The 21641-nt window shown below is 41.0% G+C and overlaps 1 protein-coding gene and 1 non-coding gene across 3 annotated transcripts in view; one reads left to right on the top strand and one right to left on the bottom strand.

Annotated features, from left to right (window-relative positions):
* Window positions 1-523: 523 nt before the first annotated feature.
* LOC131258202 (putative disease resistance protein At1g50180) overlaps window positions 524-21641 on the bottom strand; it is a 28740-nt gene continuing 7622 nt past the window's right edge. Inside the window, exons 2-4 of one of the 2 annotated variants that reach the window (XM_058259339.1) lie at window positions 4533-6180; window positions 2691-3088; window positions 524-1071 (exon numbers count right to left, since the gene is read on the bottom strand). In XM_058259339.1, the coding sequence (XP_058115322.1) occupies window positions 4537-6180 (1644 nt within the window). In that variant the 3' untranslated portion in view covers window positions 524-1071; window positions 2691-3088; window positions 4533-4536. The remainder of the gene's footprint in view (window positions 1072-2690; window positions 3089-4532; window positions 6181-21641) is intronic. The other variant, XM_058259338.1, reaches the window with a different exon arrangement.
* Window positions 14501-14607, top strand: LOC131217710 (small nucleolar RNA R71). Its single transcript, XR_009157302.1, has one exon. It is a non-coding gene; the product is annotated as a small nucleolar RNA R71 (small nucleolar RNA).

Raw genomic sequence — 21641 nt, 5'->3', positions numbered from 1 at the left:
ACAATGGATGGACCACAGCCCAGAAAAGCACGTTGATCAGATGATCTATTTCAGGTTGGTCACCATACGCCCATGACCACATGATGATTATGCACAACTCAAGTTGGAGCTCAACCACTTTCTTTTGTGCAAGATCTGGGCTGTTCATTATGTGTCCCATCATGAATTATATATGATAAAAATGACCTTCAAATCTTTAAACGGGACTGGATGGCAGTCACTTAAATAGAGGGAAAGCCTGACTGGGCTTGGAACGTCTAATTCATAATCCTTCAATTAGTTGCCAATAGGCAATTAATTAAGAAAGAAACGTGACAACGTTCTACATTCAATGAAGAAAAGGGTATAGAAACAATGGCTAGCCAGGGACACTGACTTCACGTCAACCATATGTATCCTTGAACCATAAGACCAATTCTGCAAAATGAAAGAAAATTTGAGCTCGCTGTAGAAATATTTAGTTATGAACGGTATATGATATGTAAAAAATGAGAAACCATGGAAGCCCTCCTTAACCTACCACTATAAAGATATTGCTTCATTTTCCATTTTCAACTAACAAACTAAAGGTAAACAATACATGCAGTCAAATAAATCAAACATTAAATCAACCCTTTTGGGGAATTGAATTATAAAACATATAATGAATGTTCCCACATGGTTCCATATTGAAATATCTCTAACTAAAAAAAATACAAATCTTCAGTTTACAATTAGAAAATTTCATCCAAACATCTCATCACCATCGAGTCACCATTCTGCCATTCTTCACTCTATCTGCTTGCTCCTCACGTGCACATTATCACAGTCTCTGCTAAAATGAAATTTGTGATTAAAATTGGAAAGTTTTATGCTTAAATTTGTAAAAGTTGAAGCATATACTTAACTTTAAAAACTAATGAAGGATAAAATCAGGAAGTTTTTAGTGCATTTGGTCCAAATATCTTCACAGATGTTACAAGTGGCACCAGTAGTTCTGAGTTTCGAACTTTGATTTGATACGCTTCTTCATAGATGGAAGATGCATATCTCATCAATTAGGCCGAGGCTCTTAAACTGCCAATCAATGTCCTACAAAAGATGGTTAAGATAATGCATTAATTGCTCAGAGAAAACAATCAATTAAATTTTCTTGGGTCATAACAAATATGAGAATTTTTTGTAAGAATATTACTAACACGAACATATTTCACGCTCAAGATGTGAAACTACTAATTCAACATGGGCTTAAAGCAAAGATTGAATGCTAACAAATCTAAAGGCATTGGCTCTCCAACAAGTTCTCTATTTACAACAAAAACTAAACTATTGCAATTGAACATTTCTATATGTTGTAATGCCAACTATATATCATATGGGACCAAACAAGTCAAAAGCCACATGAAGTAAACATAAAACAGAGGTTAAGCGTACTCGTGTGTGGAATCGTGACCATCCACATGCAACTATATATGCCACATGGAACTTATTTGAGGTCCTAGCTTTCAACTAGGCTTTTCACTCCTGAGTCGAGCACAATAGCAATAGGAATGAATGGCTACTACATCTCTTCATGAACACCCATTTCTTTTGCACACAGTGGTCCAAGTAAGGAAGGAAACACTTAATTTTTAAGCTAAATGTTTCAAAAGCTTGGACTCACCTAATGGAAAACTACGATCTTACACGCTTATGCTACATTGGTGCTTGTGGCTGAATTGGTTGGGTAATGTTCCACACACGTGGGCTCAGGAAACCTCACCCACAACTTATGCTTGGTTCAAGAATCAGGTTAGACGCAAATCAGATTAGCCAATCATATGCGAAAAAATAGACAGTCAACATTTAACGTGCATGATAGCACATCGGGTGAGTAGATGGTCTGGATTTTGCACAAGGGAAGTTATATAGTCGCCCCCACTTGATGAGCAGCTTGGTCATGCATGTATGTAATCTCTCTCATCAATTGCCTCAAACGAGCCAAGTAACATTGCCACTGACCTATAAAGACTACAAATCAAATCTCCGGTTAAACCTAAAAATGATATGCAACTATTTATACTAAAGCAACTCATCAGCGAAATAGAAGTACACAAATGTGAAAATTGTCATGAGACACTCATTCCATCCCAGTAGGGTTGGTGACAATCCACATTATAAATCTGATGGATGTCATCGTGGATGGAGGATGCCCTAAGATTAAGAGTTCCTAATCCTTCAATTAGTGTCTTTCAAATGAACAATTCAAGGAAAAATAAATAAACAATTGCCCTTAAAAAAAGGCCAAAGATTAGATGGTCAGGAACTTTCAGTAGGGTTAAGTTTCAATATAATAATAACTCATAAAAATGTAAAGATATTACAAATGTGAATGAATAATATTTGTCCTATATAGGATATCACCACACATGGTGTCTAGGGGTGTCAATGAGCTGGGCTTGGGCCTAAATATTAGAATTTTATATAGGGTCAGCCCGTGGGCCGGCCTGAAACAATTACTCCGGGCTGAGACCTACCCAAGGCCCAGCACATTGACAGCCCTAATGGCGTTACCGTGACAATGGTATCAAAGTGTACTCAATGGGCTACACATGATAAAGAGAAGAAGAGAGAGATGATGGGTTCTTTTCTACCACGAAAGGATGCACCACCTATCTGATATCATATGTTGAAAATCTAATCATGTGAAAGCAAGATATAGTGAAGCATACCTGCGTTAGCCATGGATTCCGCTTGAAATGCTCACCGAAGAAGATGACGTACAACGGAGTCTCATTTCGCTCCTTCTCACCCGGTGTACGATGGGGCTTTGCATGTCTGAGACCAAATGAGTAGAGAGGGGCCGCTGCATGTTCTATATTGATCGATCGACAGCCGAGAGTCCTTCCCATCGCTGAACTCTTGGAGACCAATTCTATAAGGCCATCCGAAGAATGCCTGAATGATCCAAACCATTCATGGAGCTGTCTATATGGCTAACACCATGTGTGGCCCACTGATTTCCAACATCTCAATGTGGATGAAGGATTTCCTCGGATTGAGAGTTCCTAATCCTTCAATTGGTACCTCTCAAATAAACAGTTCAAGGAAAAAGTAAAAAAGCAATTGCCTGCATAAAAGGCCAAAGATTAGATGGTTAGGAACTTTCCGTTGGGTCAAGTTTCAACCGAATGAACATAAAAAAAAATTTAAGCAATTGCCTGCAGAAAAGGCCAACAAAGATTAAATGGTCAGAAACTTTCCATTGAGTCAAGTTTCAACAGAATAAGAACTAGTAAAAATATAGAGATATGACAAATGCAAATGAAAAATCATCCTAAATAGGAAATCACCATTTCCATTCAACATCGCCCTGAAAGTATGGAATTACCACACAATTCAAACTTCTTAGCTCATAAATATTCTATGTGAACAACAAAAAAATTAGAGTAATGCTGCTTTCCGGTACACATGTATTATTGACCAACTGATCACATGGAAGATGAGTATAAGCAGACTCTGAATAGTGTAAGTTGACTAGTACAAAAAGGAAGTTAGTAGATTCCCACGTCAATAATAGGATATTATATCCACATGATATTTTTGGAGGGCCTAAGTGTTGCATGTTTGATTGACCCAACAATTCTTTTGTTAGGTCTTATTGTGAATGATCATTGCTCAAGTAGCAAACTAATAAGATGATGTTGGCCATCCGATGAAGGGACTTCCAACAAAAATTAGTCCACATTCCACAATTAACAAGCAAAAGTCATTGTTCAAACAATTAAAGTTGTCAAATCAATGTTCAATGTGAATTTAATGTGGCATCTAATGTTTGGAGTGGGTTTCATATAATTATCACAGTGGGCCCCGGCAAAATCAAGGGTGGACATCTCTTTTCCAATTGTTTCATTTGGTGTAGCTCACTTGATTCATAGGTTTCCTTAATTTTTGGTCTCACACCTAATGTTCGATTACACATCTAATGGTCGAAGTGGATTTCCCATAAACCTCACAGAAGAGCCCATTAAAAAATAAAAAATCAAGAGTCCCTTTCCAAGATTCACTCCAGGAGCATCCTTAATTTTTGGCAGAACCCACCATGATGTGTATCTGAGATCCACTCTGACCATGTGTAATTCTACATTAAGCTCCAAAAAAAAAATAAAAAATAAAAAATAAAAAAGGTTAAGATGTGAATCAGATGTGCCACAGAAAAGGAAATGGCTGAGATATACATCCACCTGACCATTAGATGATTCAACAATATTTTGGATTCAGGCTAAAAAATCATGCCTGTCTGTGATTCAAGTGGGCCACACCAAAGAAAACGGTTTAGAAGGTGAATGTTGCCCTTTACACTATTTCTAATCATGTGGTCCTCCTGAATCACAAATGGAGCTGTGTTTTGGGCCATGGAAGGCTGACACATCTGGTGTCTAGTGTGGATTTCACGTAAACATCAAGGTGGAGCCCACTTAAAATTCACGAGAGCATATAATTTTTCAGAAGGAAAAGAAAATTCATATGATCATGCTAAGTACTATAAATAAAATAGGTGAAGGAAGTCTCACCTATCTAGCTATCGCAACGAGAGGAGGTCCGACTGCTCAGATTGTCGCCCGAATAGCTAATGTGGATGGAGGGTATGTACCGAATCTTATGCCAATCCTCTCCCCCATCTTCTCGAAGTCTTTCTTCGAATTCTTCAGGCATCTCCCACAACTCTAATTTCTTGAGGGTAGTTACATGTTCCGGAAACTTCTTCAGTTGCCTGCAGTGATTGATCCGTAAATGTAAAAGACATGGCATAGCTCCTTCCTCCACTCTCCACTCCTCTAAGTCATATAAGTGTTCAAGATATAAGTATTCAAGTCGAGGAAACCCTCGGGCAGCACAAACCATCTCCACTCCACGGAATGAACTGTATAGTCTGAGAATGCGAAGGTTTTTCAGCTTCTCCAATGTCTCCAGTGGGTCTTTCTTTAAACAGGACTCTGCCAAGGTGAGCTTGGTGAGGTTTGTTGGGAATTCAGTAGAATCGGGTAACTTCTCTAACTTTCCTACCAAACTTAACTTACTTAACTTGAAAAGATGTGAAAGAGGAGGTAACAACAACCCTAGGGTTTCGAATCGTTCACCTAGTGGGGTTTCTAATTGTTCGCCTAGTGCCATTACCCGCAGGGAGTGGAGGCAGTCCAATCTGACAATGGATTCATAGAATACCTCAACATAAGCTCCTCCCTCCGCATCTACTTCTATTCCTAATTTTCTAAGATTAATGAGCTTTCCCAAACAACCCTCCATCCATTTGCCAGCCTTTACTTTTGATAGAGTCTGGAGGTTACTTATCCCCTCAAGCCTTGGATGCCCTTCTATCACTACCCGACCTACGCCCTTCACTTGAAGATGTCTTAACTGTTGCATCTTCCCGATTGTACTCGGAACTTTGATGGAACAACAAGTTGATGCTATGAACAGAGTTTGTAAATTGGTAAGATTATCTATGGATGATGGGAGGCTTTTTAACCTAGTATCAGTACACCCAAGATATCTCAAGTGGATTAGTTCACCTATTTCCCTAGGAAGCTTTACTATTTCTACACCATGTAGATATAACACCCTAAGCAACTTGAAGCCTCTAAAGAGAAACTTCTCTTGTTCTCTTTGAAGCCCAGCTTCACCTTGGGTGTAGATCAACACAGAACGTAGGTTTGGAGTGGAGCAGCTTAAGGAAATGTACTTACTTAAGTCATTATGGTGAATTGCAAGTCGACGGGCTCTAGACGAAGAAGGAGCATTCGCATTCCCACTGTGAACTTGGAGAAACTTACTTTCCTTGCCTTCTGATATGGAGAGATCCCGCAAAAGATCGTGGATGCGACAACTTTTAATACCCCCGCTTGAATTTCTTCTTGCCACTTGAATCGTACTTCTCTGAATCAACTGCATTAGATAATCTTCTCCAACCTCTTCCAACGTTTCTTCCCCTCTCTCTTCAAGTAACCCTTCTGCCGCCCACAGTTGAATTAATTCCTTGGTGTGGAACTCGTAGTCCTCTGGAAAATTGCCCAGATACAGAAAACATGGTTTTAAGTAACAGGGCAGATCTTTATAGCTCAAAGATAATATGCCAAAGATATTGACTTCTCCCTTCACAAACTGCCAGCTGATGCTCTTGCGTACGTTCTCCCATTCCCATGGTTCTTTACGTGACAAGATGTTCACTCCCCAAGTATAGGGTTGTGATGTAGTAATAAACTCGGTAAGACCGAGGTCGAATCCACAGGGACTGATACCTGTACGTTATCTAAAATCAAGTAGAAATAGAACTAGACTAAGAAGTGATATAATTTAGGAAATAATTGTGGAATAATTATCTAAGACTTTAAGGAATTCAGAGGAAGGAAATTAGGGATTCAGAGGATCCACTTGTAGAGATCAGGGAGATCTTATGCCAGTATCACAAATTATGGAAATTTACTGAACTGCCATTGATATAGGTTTCAAGAGATGAAAGGTGTATGAATTAGAATGGATTCCATCACCAAACCATGCCCAGGAGACAAAGCAAACAACAGAATAAATCTAATTACCAATCAATCAACATGATTATGAAGGTTAGGAAGGGTACCAACATCCAACCATGCCCAGGAGACGATGGTGAACATCAGGGTTTCCTGACATTATAATCAAAATAAGAGAAGAGGAATACTCAAAGCCATTGCAAGCCCATTGTAATTTCAGTCACAACATGCCATTAAAAACTAAAAAATATTCCCATAAAATTAAATCAAAAATCTCTTCAATCTAATAAAAGGGCACAATCAATATCTCTACCATAAGTCTACAAGCTTCACCCCTTAGCCCTAGCTAAGGGGTTTAGCCACACATTAATGGGCTAGATCTCATAATAAAATAGAGAAAAAGAAAGAAGAAGAAAACAATGAAGAAAAACAAACTCTACTCCCTGTCTCTTTCTCTCTTGGCGTCTCCACCCAGCCCCAAAACCGTTCCTCTTTTTCTTCAATCCTCCACTAAAGACGAGCTTCCAGACGTGCAGCAGCAACCCAGCCTTAGATCCCTGCCCCTTTCTCCTTTCTTCCCTTCGATGCCCCCTGAGCCGTCAGCTCTCTCCCTTTTTATAACTTCCAAGAAGACGGTGGCTGGGAGTGCGTAAGAAGCTCTTTACGCACTCCCTGTTGTAGCAGGAAACCATTGCTTATGATGAAATTCTTCGGGGCCCATTCTAGAGCTCAGACAGGCGATCCACTCCATTCATCAACTTCTCCTTAGATTTTTCGGGTAGGCAACCGGTTTTGGCTGTTTGTCGATTCAGCTCAGGGAAGAATTCATTCCATCGTTCATCCTTTTGTTGATCACGATTAACGCATTCTCGCACGCATGGAGAGAAAAGGACACCTAGGCTTGAACTGTAGGGCCCTTAGGCTCCTAATGGACGGCCCTGATTAAGCCAATGGGCCCTGATGGAGGCCCACAAGAGGGGACCGCAACCTCTGTTGCGAAACAGAGGTCGCGTACCCGTGCGCTGTGATGGTTGGAGGTGTCCGTAGTGATGTTTTCAATAAGATCCACTCCGTCTACTGAAATGCTGGCGAAAAACAAGTAGGAATTGTCTGGTTTCATATTGAATTCCGTGTGGCCCACTGATTCTTTCGTTCCACCGTTAATCATCCGTTTTAACAGCTGAAATCCAATCTTCTTTATCTTCTGAGATTACGCCGCCTAGGCGATGTTCACGCCCACCCTCTTGATACAATGGACGGTTCAGATCATTACACCAGGTGTCGAGTGGGCCCCACTGAGAAGGACCGGCGGACGACAGTGAGAACGCTGTTGCGTTTTTCGGATTTGGAGAAGACGCAGTCGGTCAGCGTGAGCTGACCGACTTTGGCTGTACGGGTGCACGGCTGGTGCACGTGCACCTTATGTACACTCAGTATACATGTGGGTCCCACTTGATGTATGTAAGAAATCCGCTCCGTCCATTCATATTGTCAACTCATTTAACCCGTTGAGACCAATTTTTAAGAATATCCAAATAGCAGGTGGGCCCAAAAGTAATGGTTTATGGGCTGATCTGTCCGTTGGGTCACTTCGACAGGGATCGAACGGATGAAATTCGAATTGTACGGTTAATTTATGGCCCTCAGGGCATGTATGACGTTTCGACCTGAACGGATAGTGGGAACCTTGTGATCTTTCATTATGAACCAATTTTGGGCCACTTGAACTTCAGTTTCTCGATTTTCACGGATCTCCGGTGTGTAAATTCGATGATCTTGGTCCCCTGGCTTGGTGTCATCAGAGCGTTAAATCCCAGCTTTAAACACCCTTTCCCAGTTCAAGCTCGTGAATACACCCTGTATCACAAACATGATTAAATCAGGCCGTTAAACATTACTATGTTTGTAAATCCAGGTAACAACTGGGTCTGATATGCAATATTTGACCCTGAACACAACCCCCAACCAGCATTTTGCTAGTCCCGAGCAAAGTATGCGAAAAATAAATTGAGAATTACAGGATAATTTCTACAAACTCAAGAGATTTATGAAAAATAGTTCAGATACTCGAATTCTAAGATTCATGAATGTTGGCATTACTTTTTCCTGAAATCAAGCTCACGGTAAACTTCATAATCAAGTTCAAAATATTAGTCCATCAATTAGTATAATTCTAAATATTGAATTCCATGGATGTATAGTCCAATCTCGACTTGCCAACATTAAGATTTACCTTGATATTTAAGAATATCATTGGTAACAAAGAAGAGAAATCACGATAACCCAACTTGGCTTACACCTTATCTTTTTATTCTTTAAATTTTATTTTTTTTTTTTTTTTTGATTTTCTCATTAGAATTAATGTTAAGAAGAGGGATCAGATCCTCACCTACAGGGAGCAAACCTAAGGTAAAGACTGTACACCCAACTTTTTCACATATCATTCATGGGGAATCGAATCCTCACGTATAGGGAGCAAACCTATGGTAAAGACTGTTCGCCCAATCCATTCGATTCAAGTGGGTTTCTTTCATGTTTAGTGATTACCAAGTTAGTCCTTTAATATCGAACTGAAACCTTAATATGCAAGCGAGATGTGTCCTGGGAATTCATGACTCAATCAATGTTTACAATTCTAATACTGGATTTAACAATTCAAACTTAGTTGTGAAATTTAATAGATGATTGAATCCAAGAGTCATGAAGTACCAACATCACGCATCTTGAAATTCTAAATGCCCTAGATGGCCTGTCAAAATCACTTCGACTTCATTAGAAATCCTGAAAAATAAAAAAATTTCACAACGTTTGCTCAAGACCAAGAAAAACACTGATTAGGAAACCTAATCTCCCACCCCCAACCAAAAAATCTACATTGTCCTCAATGTAAATGAAATAAACATGCAATACACATGAGACAACAGAAATATAAGAGGAGTGATGGGAAGATAGTACCTGGACGAAGGAATCAGGAAGTTTTCCAAAAATATCTACGTAAAAGAGAGTCAGTACAAGAGAGAAACCAACAAAAGTAAAAATAAAATCCTACTTATACCACTTTCGCAGGTGCTCTCGATTGCATTTAGCGCATGCAACAAGCCTTTAAACCCCTAGGTTACCCCTAGTGGACGAGTTGTAGTCTCGTGAGGGTTTGCAGTAATGTTACCCACAAACATTGAACTTGCTAGGAAAATGAAATAAGTTGAAAAGCTGGGTTGCCTCCCAGGAGCGCTAAGTTTACCGTCTTCAGCCAGACAAAAGCAACTACCATAATCCTATGAAAGCGATAAACCTACCTATACCTCCATCGGGCTAGGAGATCAGTCCTGGTAAACAGGATCAGTCAGAGGCATGGACATGTCCTCTGAATCAAATTTCTCGACAAATGGCTTTAAACGATGTCCATTTACTTTAAACTCCTTGCCATTGTCGGGATCTCTTATCTCGACGGCCCCATGAGGATAAGCAGTAACAACAATGTAAGGGCCGGTCCAACGAGATCGAAGCTTACCCGGAAAGAGATGTAATCGAGAATTATACAAAAGGACCTTCTGACCAGGCGTGAATGATTTTCGCAAAATGTGTTGGTCATGGAATGCTTTCATCTTGTCCTTGTAAATTCTCGCATTAACGTACGCATCGTTCCGGATTTCTTCAAGTTCATTTAATTGAAGTTTGCGTAGCGAGCCAGCGTTGTCCAGATTGAAATTAAGATTTTTGATCGCCCAGTACGCTTTATGTTCCAGCTCCACAGGCAAGTGACAAGCCTTCCCATAGACAAGTCTAAAGGGAGACATTCCAATAGGAGTTTTAAATGCAGTACGGTATGCCCATAAGGCATCGGTCAATCGGATTGACCAATCCTTACGATCTGGGTTAACCGTTTTCTCCAAAATGTGTTTAATCTCCCTATTGGAAATCTCAGCTTGTCCACTTGTCTGTGATGGTATGGGGTGCTCACCTTATGAGAGATACCGTATTTCTTCATTAAGCTCTCGAATGGTCTATTACAAAAGTGTGAGCCCCCATCACTAATGATGGCTCGAGGCGTTCCGAATCGAGAAAGGATGTTCTCTTTCAGGAATTTAATGACCGTGCGATGGTCATTCTTTCGACACGGAATCGCTTCGACCCATTTAGTGACATAATCCACGGCGAGCAAAATATACAGATTTCCAAACGATTGGGGGAATGGTCCCATGAAATCGATGCCCCAAAGAATCAAATGCTTCAATGATAAGATGGGATTCAAAGGCATCATATTTCGACGGACAATGCTCCCAATTTCGACAACGCTCACAAGCTTTGCAAAACTCATGAGTGTCCCTAAACATAGTGGGCCAAGAAAAGCCACACTGCAGAATCTTGGCCGTGGTCTTTTAGCAGAAAAGTGACCACCACAGCCTGAGAGTGACAGAGATGACGCTCTGATGCTCATCGCCTGGTACACATCTCCTTAGAATTTGGTCCGGGCAATATTTAAATAAATAAGGATCATCCTGGAAAAAGTTGCGCACCTCGGTGAAAAATTTCTTCTTATCTTGCGATCCACTGTGTTGGTATGGCACTGTAGCAAGATAATTAGCAATATCAGAAACCAAGGTGAATGGGAGACTCAAAATTGTTCATCGGGAACATGTCATTGATATGGGTCGCCTCAAGGGAATCGAGGTATTAAGGCGAGAAAGGTGATCAGCCACTACGTTCTCTACTCCCTTTTTATCTTTAATTTCCAAATCAAATTCTTGGAGTAGAAGGATCCATCGTATCAAGCGGGGCTTAGAATCATTCTTAGAAAGAAGATATTTCAGTGCCGCATGATCTGTATAGATAATGATCTTGGATCCGATCAGGTAGGACCTAAATTTGTCCAAGGCGAACACTACGGCTAAGAGTTCCTTTTCCGTAGTCGAGTAGTTCACTTGGGCAGGATTTAGAGTCCTACTTGCGTAGTGAATGACGTAGGGCTTCTTGTCTTTTCTCTGGCCTAGGACCGCCCCAAGAGCATAATCAGAAGCGTCGCACATAAGCTCAAAAGGAAGGCTCCAGTCGGGTGGCTGCATGATAGGTGCAGTGGTTAACGTGCCTTTAAGCTTGGTGAAAGCTTCCTGGCATTGCTCAGTCCACTCGTACGGAGCATCCTTTTGAAGAAGATTACATAAAGGGCGAGAGAGAAGACTAAAGTCCTTTATGAATCTCCTGTAAAATCCTGCGTGTCCTAAGAAGGATCGCACGTCTCTGATGTTCTTGGGTGGAGGTAGGTTAGAGATAAGATCGATTTTTGCCTTATCTACCTCGATTCCCTTGGACGAGATGATATGCCCAAGGACAATTCCCTTCTGAACCATGAAATGGCACTTCTCCCAATTAAGTACTAAGTTCTTTTCTTCACATCTTTTCAGCACACATTTAAGACTTTCCAAGCACTTGCTGAAAGATGGACCGTAAACAGAGAAATCGTCCATGAAGACCTCTAGATATTGCCCCACCATGTCAGAAAAAATACTAAGCATACATCGCTGAAAGGTGGCAGGGGCATTACATAGTCCGAATGGCATCCTTCGATAGGCAAAGGTGCCGTAGGGACATGTAAATGTGGTCTTTTCCTGGTCTTCAGGGGCTATCTCTATCTGGTTGTAGCCCGAATACCCGTCAAGGAAACTGTAATAGGAATGACCAGCTAACCTTTCCAGGATCTGATCAATGAATGGTAAAGGAAAGTGGTCTTTCCTCGTGACGGTATTCAACTTCCTGTAGTCAATGCACATTCTCCAACCAGTAGTGACTCTAGTTGGCACGAGTTCATTATTAGCATTGGCTACGATGGTGATTCCAGACTTCTTAGGGACCACTTGAGTTGGACTCACCCATTGACTATCAGATATAGGGTATATAATACCCACATCCAATAGCTTAAGAACCTCGGCCTTAACCACTTCCTTCATATTTGGATTTAGTCTACGTTGTGGTTGCCGAGCGGTTTTTGCATTATCCTCAAGATATATGCGGTGAGTACAAATCGAGGGATCGATTCCCTTGAGGTCCGCTATCGTCCATCCCAGGGCTCCTTTATGCTCAATGAGAGTAGATATAAGCATACTCTCCTGTTCTTTCTCCAGGTGGGCAGAGATCACCACCGGGTATGTCTCATCTTGACCCAAATATGCATATTTCAAATCAGAGGGCAAAGGTTTTAGGTCAAGCTTCGGCGGCTTGAGGTTAGACGGTAGAGGCACTACATCAGTTTGTGGTAATTCTTCAAATTGTGGCCTCCATCGGTTAACTTCAAGTACCGGTGCAGTATCAAGCAAGGCGCACGTCTCCCTAATCATGTCATCATCAAAATCATGGGAGTGGGCCAGGCACGTCTCTAGATGGTCGGAGGATAAGGTCAGAGGTGTCGTATCTTCCACGAAAGAGTCAATCATGTTAATGTCGTGGAAATCATCATCATCCTCTGAGTTGCTGCCGTTATTGAAAAAATGTTTAACTCCAATGTCAAATTTCCAAAAGACATAGTCATGATACCATTCCTACAATTGATAATTGCATTTGACGTGGCAAGGAATAGGCGACCAAGAATGACGGGAATCTGAGTGCTCATGTTATTGATGGGTTCAGTGTCCAGGATGATAAAATCTATAGGATAGTAAAATCTATCAACTTGGACCAACACATCCTCAATTATCCCTCTTGGTACACGAACAGAGCGATCGACAAGTTGTAGTGTGGTTAGGGTGAGTTTTAATTCCCCAAAACCTAATTGTCTGTATACCGAGTAGGGAATCAGATTGACGCTCGCTCCTAAGTCAAGAAGTGCGTGATCAATTCGATGGTTCCCGATTACACATGATATGGTTGGGCTACCGGGATCCTTGAATTTCTGCGGCACGTCTTGCTTCAGGATGGCACTCACTTTCTCAGTCAAGAAGATTTTCTTTTGAATAAATTTCCGTCGCTTGGTCGTGCATAAGTCTTTTAGGAATTTGGCATATGAAGGTATTTGTTTAACGACATCAAGTAGAGGAATGTTGACTTTCACCTGTTTCAACACCTCTAGGATATCCTGAGAGTTAGAGAGAGGTTTTGGTGAAACCAACCGTTGGGGGAATGGAGCAACTGGCTTCTCTAGAAGTTCCGGTTCCACTTTTTGTGGGGCATCAGTGGATCCATCATTGTTGTCCTCTTCTGGTTCTTGAGGCTTTTCGGGCCTAACCGGAAGAGTTTTATCAATGATCTTCCCACTCCTAAGAGTGGTGATGGATTTAGCATGCCCCATCTGATTTGAAGAGCTGGGATCATTAATCTCGTACTGCGGTTTAGGATTGGGGAGAGGTTGTGCAGGAAGCATCCCCTTTTCTATAACCGTCATACGAGAATCTATCTTTTGCATAAAATCTGTGATTCCCCGCATTGCCTGAGCCAGCTCTTGTATGGGATTTTGAACCGGTTCCTCTTGAGGTTTCACTTGATTTGGATTTTGATTGAAGAAACCTGGAGTAGCAGCCGTTTGTCCATTCCTCCAACTAAAGTTTGGATGATTTTTCCAGCCAGGATTGTATGTGTTAGAGTTAGGTCCAGTAAAAGGTCTTTGATAATTATTTACGGCATTGGCTTGTTCATTCAACACTCCTCGAAAGGCAGGTATTGTAGGACAGTTTTCAGTTGTGTGAATGTTGCAATCACAGATGCCGCAAACAATTTCATTGACCTTATCCTTCTTTCCTTCCATGGCCTCAACTTTCCTTATGAGCGTAGTCACTTTACACTTGAGATCATCCTCTTCTTTCAAGAGATATAATCCACCTTTCTCCTTTAATTGAGTTGGCCTAGACGTGGTGTTCGACTTTGGGTAATAGTCCCAAGATTGTGTATTTTCAGCCAAACTATCGAGGTAGTCCCATACCTCGTCGATATCTTTATTAATGAACTCTCCATTACACATTGTCTCGACCATTTGGCGCATGGAAGATGTCAGTCCATCATAGAAAAAATTTGTAATGCGCCACGTTTCAAATCCGTGTTGTGGGCATGAACTGACCAAATCTTTGAACCTTTCCCAACATTGAAAGAATGTTTCATCTTCCTTTTGGGCAAAGTTCATGATTGCTTTTCTGAGGGTAATCGTTTTATGATGTGGGAAGAATTTTTTTATGAATTCCCTCTGTATATCGTTCCATGTGCCAATGGATCTAGGACGCAGTGAATGTAACCACGTCTTAGCTTTCTCTTTTAAGGAAAAAGGAAAGAGTTTCAGCCTAATTGTATCCTCAGATACATTAGGAAAACATAATGTAGCTATTATCTCATCGAACTCTTTCAAATGTAAATATGGACTTTCAGATTCAAGTCCATGGAATTTGGGAAGGAGTTGGATAACTCCTGGCTTGATGTCCATTTGTCCTGTGTTTTCAGGAAAAATCATGCATGAGGGCATACTCACTCCCGCCGGTTGTAGAAAATCTCGTAAAGTACGAGGCGGGGGTGCCTGTTGCACCTCATTCTCATCTTGGGTATCCTCCACCCTGGGTGGGAGTAGAGGAGGTTGGTCTTCAGCCATAACTTCACTTAACTCAGGGGATTTCGAGCGGTGTCTAATCCTGCGATGGATAGTCAACCCCTCAACTAATCCTCCTTCGGTCAAGAGACGTCGAGTGTTGTCACGGGCCCACTTGGGCATGAAACACTCGCAGCCCTCAATCAAATTCAAAGCCTAATCCTAAAGAAGGAAAAAAAAGAAAATCTAAAACGAAAGAGAGGGAGAATTGGAAAGGAATTACCAAATTGAAGCTCCTAAGTTAAGGACCTGCAAAATAAAACAAAAATAAGTTAGATTCTATAAAGGAGAGAAACGATACTTTAAAAGAAAAATAACAGTAAATTAATTTCTAAAAGAAACTAGGAAAGCCTAGACTAAAAAGTAAATTACTACAAGAAAAATTGAAAAATAGAGAGTAGGGAAGGAGTGTACCAAAATAGAGATTTCTATCTTAAAGGCCTACAAAATAGGAAGGTTAGTTTCTAAACAAAAATCCTAAAAATAAATTAAGAAACAGAATTAGATTCAAAAAGTGTTAGAATTAGAAAGTTAATAGAACCAAAATAGAAAGTCAATTTCTAAATAACCTAAATTTCTAAAAATAAACTATTTCCTACAGAACAGAGGATACTAGAATTAGAAAGTTTCTAAAATCTAAACCCTAATTTTATAAAAAGAAAAAGTAGAGAATTTAGGAAAGAATTACCAATTTAGAGATTTTATGTCAGGATCCTACAAAACAGGAAACAAGTTAGTTCTAAAAATCAAATAGAAATAAAAATCTAAAACTAAAGTTAATAAAATCCTAATCTTATCCTAATTCTAAAACTAATTAATTTCAGAAAATCGTAACTATCAGTCCCCGGCAACGGCGCCAAAAACTTGTTCACTCCCCAAGTATAGGGTTGTGATGTAGTAATAAACTCGGTAAGACCGAGGTCGAATCCACAGGGACTGATACCTGTACGTTATCTAAAATCAAGTAGAAATAGAACTAGACTAAGAAGTGATATAATTTAGGAAATAATTGTGGAATAATTATCTAAGACTTTAAGGAATTCAGAGGAAGGAAACTAGGGATTCAGAGGATCCACTTGTAGAGATCAGGGAGATCTTATGCCAGTATCACAAATTATGGAAATTTACTGAACTGCCATTGATATAGGTTTCAAGAGATGAAAGGTGTATGAATTAGAATGGATTCCATCACCAAACCATGCCCAGGAGACAAAGCAAACAACAGAATAAATCTAATTACCAATCAATCAACATGATTATGAAGGTTAGGAAGGGTACCAACATCCAACCATGCCCAGGAGACGATGGTGAACATCAGGGTTTCCTGACATTATAATCAAAATAAGAGAAGAGGAATACTCAAAGCCATTGCAAGCCCATTGTAATTTCAGTCACAACATGCCATTAAAAACTAAAAAATATTCCCATAAAATTAAATCAAAAAAATCTCTTCAATCTAATCAAAGGGCACCAGCAACATCTCTCCCATCAGGCTACAAGCTTCACCCCTTAGCCCTAGCTAAGGGGTTTAGCCACACATTAATGGGCTAGATCTCATAATAAAATAGAGAAAAAGAAAGAAGAAGAAAACAATGAAGAAAAACAAACTCTACTCCCTGTCTCTTTCTCTCTTGGCGTCTCCACCCAGCCCCAAAACCGTTCCTCTTTTTCTTCAATCCTCCACTAAAGACGAGCTTCCAGACGTGCAGCAGCAACCCAGCCTTAGATCCCTGCCCCTTTCTCCTTTCTTCCCTTCGATGCCCCCTGAGCCGTCAGCTCTCTCCCTTTTTATAACTTCCAAGAAGACGGTGGCTGGGAGTGCGTAAGAAGCTCTTTACGCACTCCCTGTTGTAGCAGGAAACCATTGCTTATGATGAAATTCTTCGGGGCCCATTCTAGAGCTCAGACAGGCGATCCACTCCATTCATCAACTTCTCCTTAGATTTTTCGGGTAGGCAACCGGTTTTGGCTGTTTGTCGATGCAGCTCAGGGAAGAATTCATTCCATCGTTCATCCTTTTGTTGATCACGATTAACGCATTCTCGCACGCATGGAGAGAAAAGGACACCTAGGCTTGAACTGTAGGGCCCTTAGGCTCCTAATGGACGGCCCTGATTAAGCCAATGGGCCCTGATGGAGGCCCACAAGAGGGGACCGCAACCTCTGTTGCGAAACAGAGGTCGCGTACCCGTGCGCTGTGATGGTTGGAGGTGTCCGTAGTGATGTTTTCAATAAGATCCACTCCGTCTACTGAAATGCTGGCGAAAAACAAGTAGGAATTGTCTGGTTTCATATTGAATTCCGTGTGGCCCACTGATTCTTTCGTTCCACCGTTAACCATCCGTTTTAACAGCTGAAATCCAATCTTCTTTATCTTCTGAGATTACGCCGCCTAGGCGATGTTCACGCCCACCCTCTTGATACAATGGACGGTTCAGATCATTACACCAGGTGTCGAGTGGGCCCCACTGAGAAGGACCGGCGGACGACAGTGAGAACGCTGTTGCGTTTTTCGGATTTGGAGAAGACGCAGTCGGTCAGCGTGAGCTGACCGACTTTGGCTGTACGGGTGCACGGCTGGTGCACGTGCACCTTATGTACACTCAGTATACATGTGGGTCCCACTTGATGTATGTAAGAAATCCGCTCCGTCCATTCATATTGTCAACTCATTTAACCCGTTGAGACCAATTTTTAAGAATATCCAAATAGCAGGTGGGCCCAAAAGTAATGGTTTATGGGCTGATCTGTCCGTTGGGTCACTTCGACAGGGATCGAACGGATGAAATTCGAATTGTACGGTTAATTTATGGCCCTCAGGGCATGTATGACGTTTCGACCTGAACGGATAGTGGGAACCTTGTGATCTTTCATTATGAACCAATTTTGGGCCACTTGAACTTCAGTTTCTCGATTTTCACGGATCTCCGGTGTGTAAATTCGATGATCTTGGTCCCCTGGGGTCCGTCCCCTGCCTTGGTGTCATCAGAGCGTTAAATCCCAGCTTTAAACACCCTTTCCCAGTTCAAGCTCGTGAATACACCCTGCATCACAAACATGATTAAATCAGGCCGTTAAACATTACTATGTTTGTAAATCCAGGTAACAACTGGGTCTGATATGCAATATTTGACCCTGAACACAACCCCCAACCAGCATTTTGCTAGTCCCGAGCAAAGTATGCGAAAAATAAATTGAGAATTACAGGATAATTTCTACAAACTCAAGAGATTTATGAAAAATAGTTCAGATACTCGAATTCTAAGATTCATGAATGTTGGCATTACTTTTTCCTGAAATCAAGCTCACGGTAAACTTCATAATCAAGTTCAAAATATTAGTCCATCAATTAGTATAATTCTAAATATTGAATTCCATGGATGTATAGTCCAATCTCGACTTGCCAACATTAAGATTTACCTTGATATTTAAGAATATCATTGGTAACAAAGAAGAGAAATCACGATAACCCAACTTGGCTTACACCTTATCTTTTTATTCTTTAATTTTTTTTATTTTTTTTTTTTTTTTGATTTTCTCATTAGAATTAATGTTAAGAAGAGGGATCAGATCCTCACCTACAGGGAGCAAACCTAAGGTAAAGACTGTACACCCAACTTTTTCACATATCATTCATGGGGAATCGAATCCTCACGTATAGGGAGCAAACCTATGGTAAAGACTGTTCGCCCAATCCATTCGATTCAAGTGGGTTTCTTTCATGTTTAGTGATTACCAAGTTAGTCCTTTAATATCGAACTGAAACCTTAATATGCAAGCGAGATGTGTCCTGGGAATTCATGACTCAATCAATGTTTACAATTCTAATACTGGATTTAACAATTCAAACTTAGTTGTGAAATTTAATAGATGATTGAATCCAAGAGTCATGAAGTACCAACATCACGCATCTTGAAATTCTAAATGCCCTAGATGGCCTGTCAAAATCACTTCGACTTCATTAGAAATCCTGAAAAATAAAAAAAATTTCACAACGTTTGCTCAAGACCAAGAAAACACTGATTAGGAAACCTAATCTCCCACCCCCAACCAAAAAATCTACATTGTCCTCAATGTAAATGAAATAAACATGCAATACACATGAGACAACAGAAATATAAGAGGAGTGATGGGAAGATAGTACCTGGACGAAGGAATGAGAGACTTTCCAAGAGATCGCAGCATAGAATCCAGTCAGCACGAGAGAGAAAGTAACACAAAACTAACAAAAATAAAATCCTACCTATACCACTTTCGCAAGTACTCTCGATTGCATTTAGCGTATACAACAAGCCTTTAAACCCCTAGGTTACCCCTAGTGGACGAGTTGTAGTCTCGTGAGGGTTTGCAGTAATGTTACCTACAAACATTGAACTAATGAATGAGAAAAGTTGAAAAGCTGGGTTACCTCCCAGGAGCGCTAAGTTTACCGTCTTCAGCCAGACAAAAGCAACTACCATAATCCTATGAAAGCGATAAACCTACCTATACCTCCATCAGACTAGGAGATCAGTCCTGGTAAACAGGATCAGTCAGAGGCATGGACATGTCCTCTGAATCAAATTTCTCGACAAATGGCTTTAAACGATGTCCATTTACTTTAAACTCCTTGCCATTGTCGGGATCTCTTATCTCGACGGCCCCATGAGGATAAGCAGTAACAACAATGTAAGGGCCGGTCCAACGAGATCGAAGCTTACCCGGAAAGAGATGTAATCGAGAATTATACAAAAGGACCTTCTGACCAGGCGTGAATGATTTTCGCAAAATGTGTTGGTCATGAAATGCTTTCATCTTGTCCTTGTAAATTCTCGAATTATCGTACGCATCATTCCGGATTTCTTCAAGTTCATTTAATTGAAGTTTGCGTAGCGAGCCAGCGTTGTCCAGATTGAAATTAAGATTTTTGATCGCCCAGTACGCTTTATGTTCCAGCTCCACAGGCAAGTGACAAGCCTTCCCATAGACAAGTCTAAAGGGAGACATTCCAATAGGAGTTTTAAATGCAGTACGGTATGCCCATAAGGCATCGGTCAATCGGATTGACCAATCCTTACGATCTGGGTTAACCGTTTTCTCCAAAATGTGTTTAATCTCCCTATTGGAAATCTCAGCTTGTCCACTTGTCTGCGGATGGTATGGGGTGCTCACCTTATGAGAGATACCGTATTTCTTCATTAAGCTCTCGAATGGTCTATTACAAAAGTGTGAGCCCCCATCACTAATGATGGCTCGAGGCGTCCCGAATCGAGAAAGGATGTTCTCTTTCAGGAATTTAATGACCGTGCGATGGTCATTCTTTCGACACGAATCACTTCGACCCATTTAGTGACATAATCCACAGCGAGCAAAATATACTGATTTCCAAACGATTGGGGGAATGGTCCCATGAAATCGATGCCCCAAAGAATCAAATGCTTCAATGATAAGAATGGGATTCAAAGGCATCATATTTCGACGGACAATGCTCCCAATTTCGACAACGCTCACAAGCTTTGCAAAACTCATGAGTGTCCCTAAACATAGTGGGCCAAGAAAAGCCACACCGCAGAATCTTGGCCGTGGTCTTTTTAGCGGAAAAGTGACCACCACAGCCTGAGTGACAGAAGGAGATGACACTTCGATGCTCATCGTCTGGTACACATCTCTTTAGAATTTGGTCTGGGCAATATTTAAATAAATATGGATCGTCCCAGAAAAAGTTACATACCTTGGTGAAAAATTTCTTCTTATCTTGCGCAGTCCACTGTGTCGGTATGGAACCTGTAGTAAGATAATTAGCAATATCAGCGAACCAAGGTGAATGGGAGACTCTGAACAATTGTTCATCAGGGAATATGTTATTGATATGGGTCGCCTCAGGGGAATCAGAGGTATTAAGGCGAGAAAGGTGATCGGCCACAACGTTTTCTACTCCCTTTTTATCTTTAATTTCCAAATCAAATTCTTAGAGTAGAAGGATCCATCGTATCAGGCGGGGCTTAGAATCATTCTTAGAAAGAAGATATTTCAGTGCCGCATGATCTGTATAGATAATGATCTTGGATCCGATCAGGTAGGACCTAAATTTGTCCAAGGCGAACACTACGGCTAAGAGTTCCTTTTCCGTAGTCGAGTAGTTCACTTGGGCAGGATTTAGAGTCCTACTTGCGTAGTGAATGACGTAGGGCTTCTTGTCTTTTCTCCGGCCTAGACCGCCCCAAGAGCATAATCAAGCATCGCACATAAGTTCAAAAGGGAGGCTCCAATTCGGGTGGCCGCATGATAGGTGCAAGTGGTTAACGTGCCTTTAAGCTTGGTGAACGCTTCCTGGCATTGCTCACCCACTCGTACGGAGCATCCTTTTGAAGAAGATTACATAAAGGGCGAGAGAGAAGACTAAAGTCCTTTATGAATCTCCTGTAAAATCCTGCGTGGCCTAAGAAGGATCGCACGTCTCTGATGTTCTTGGGTGGAGGTAGGTTAGAGATAAGATCGATTTTTGCCTTATCTACCTCGATTCCTTTGGACGAGATGATATGCCCAAGGACAATTCCCTTCTGAACCATGAAATGGCACTTCTCCCAATTAAGTACCAAGTTCTTTTCTTCACATCTTTT

Source organism: Magnolia sinica, chromosome 10, assembly GCF_029962835.1.
Source record: "Magnolia sinica isolate HGM2019 chromosome 10, MsV1, whole genome shotgun sequence".
Taxonomy (NCBI): Eukaryota; Viridiplantae; Streptophyta; class Magnoliopsida; order Magnoliales; family Magnoliaceae; genus Magnolia; species Magnolia sinica.
Note: the sequence above shows the minus strand (reverse complement) of the source record. Positions and strands in the feature narration are given on the sequence as shown.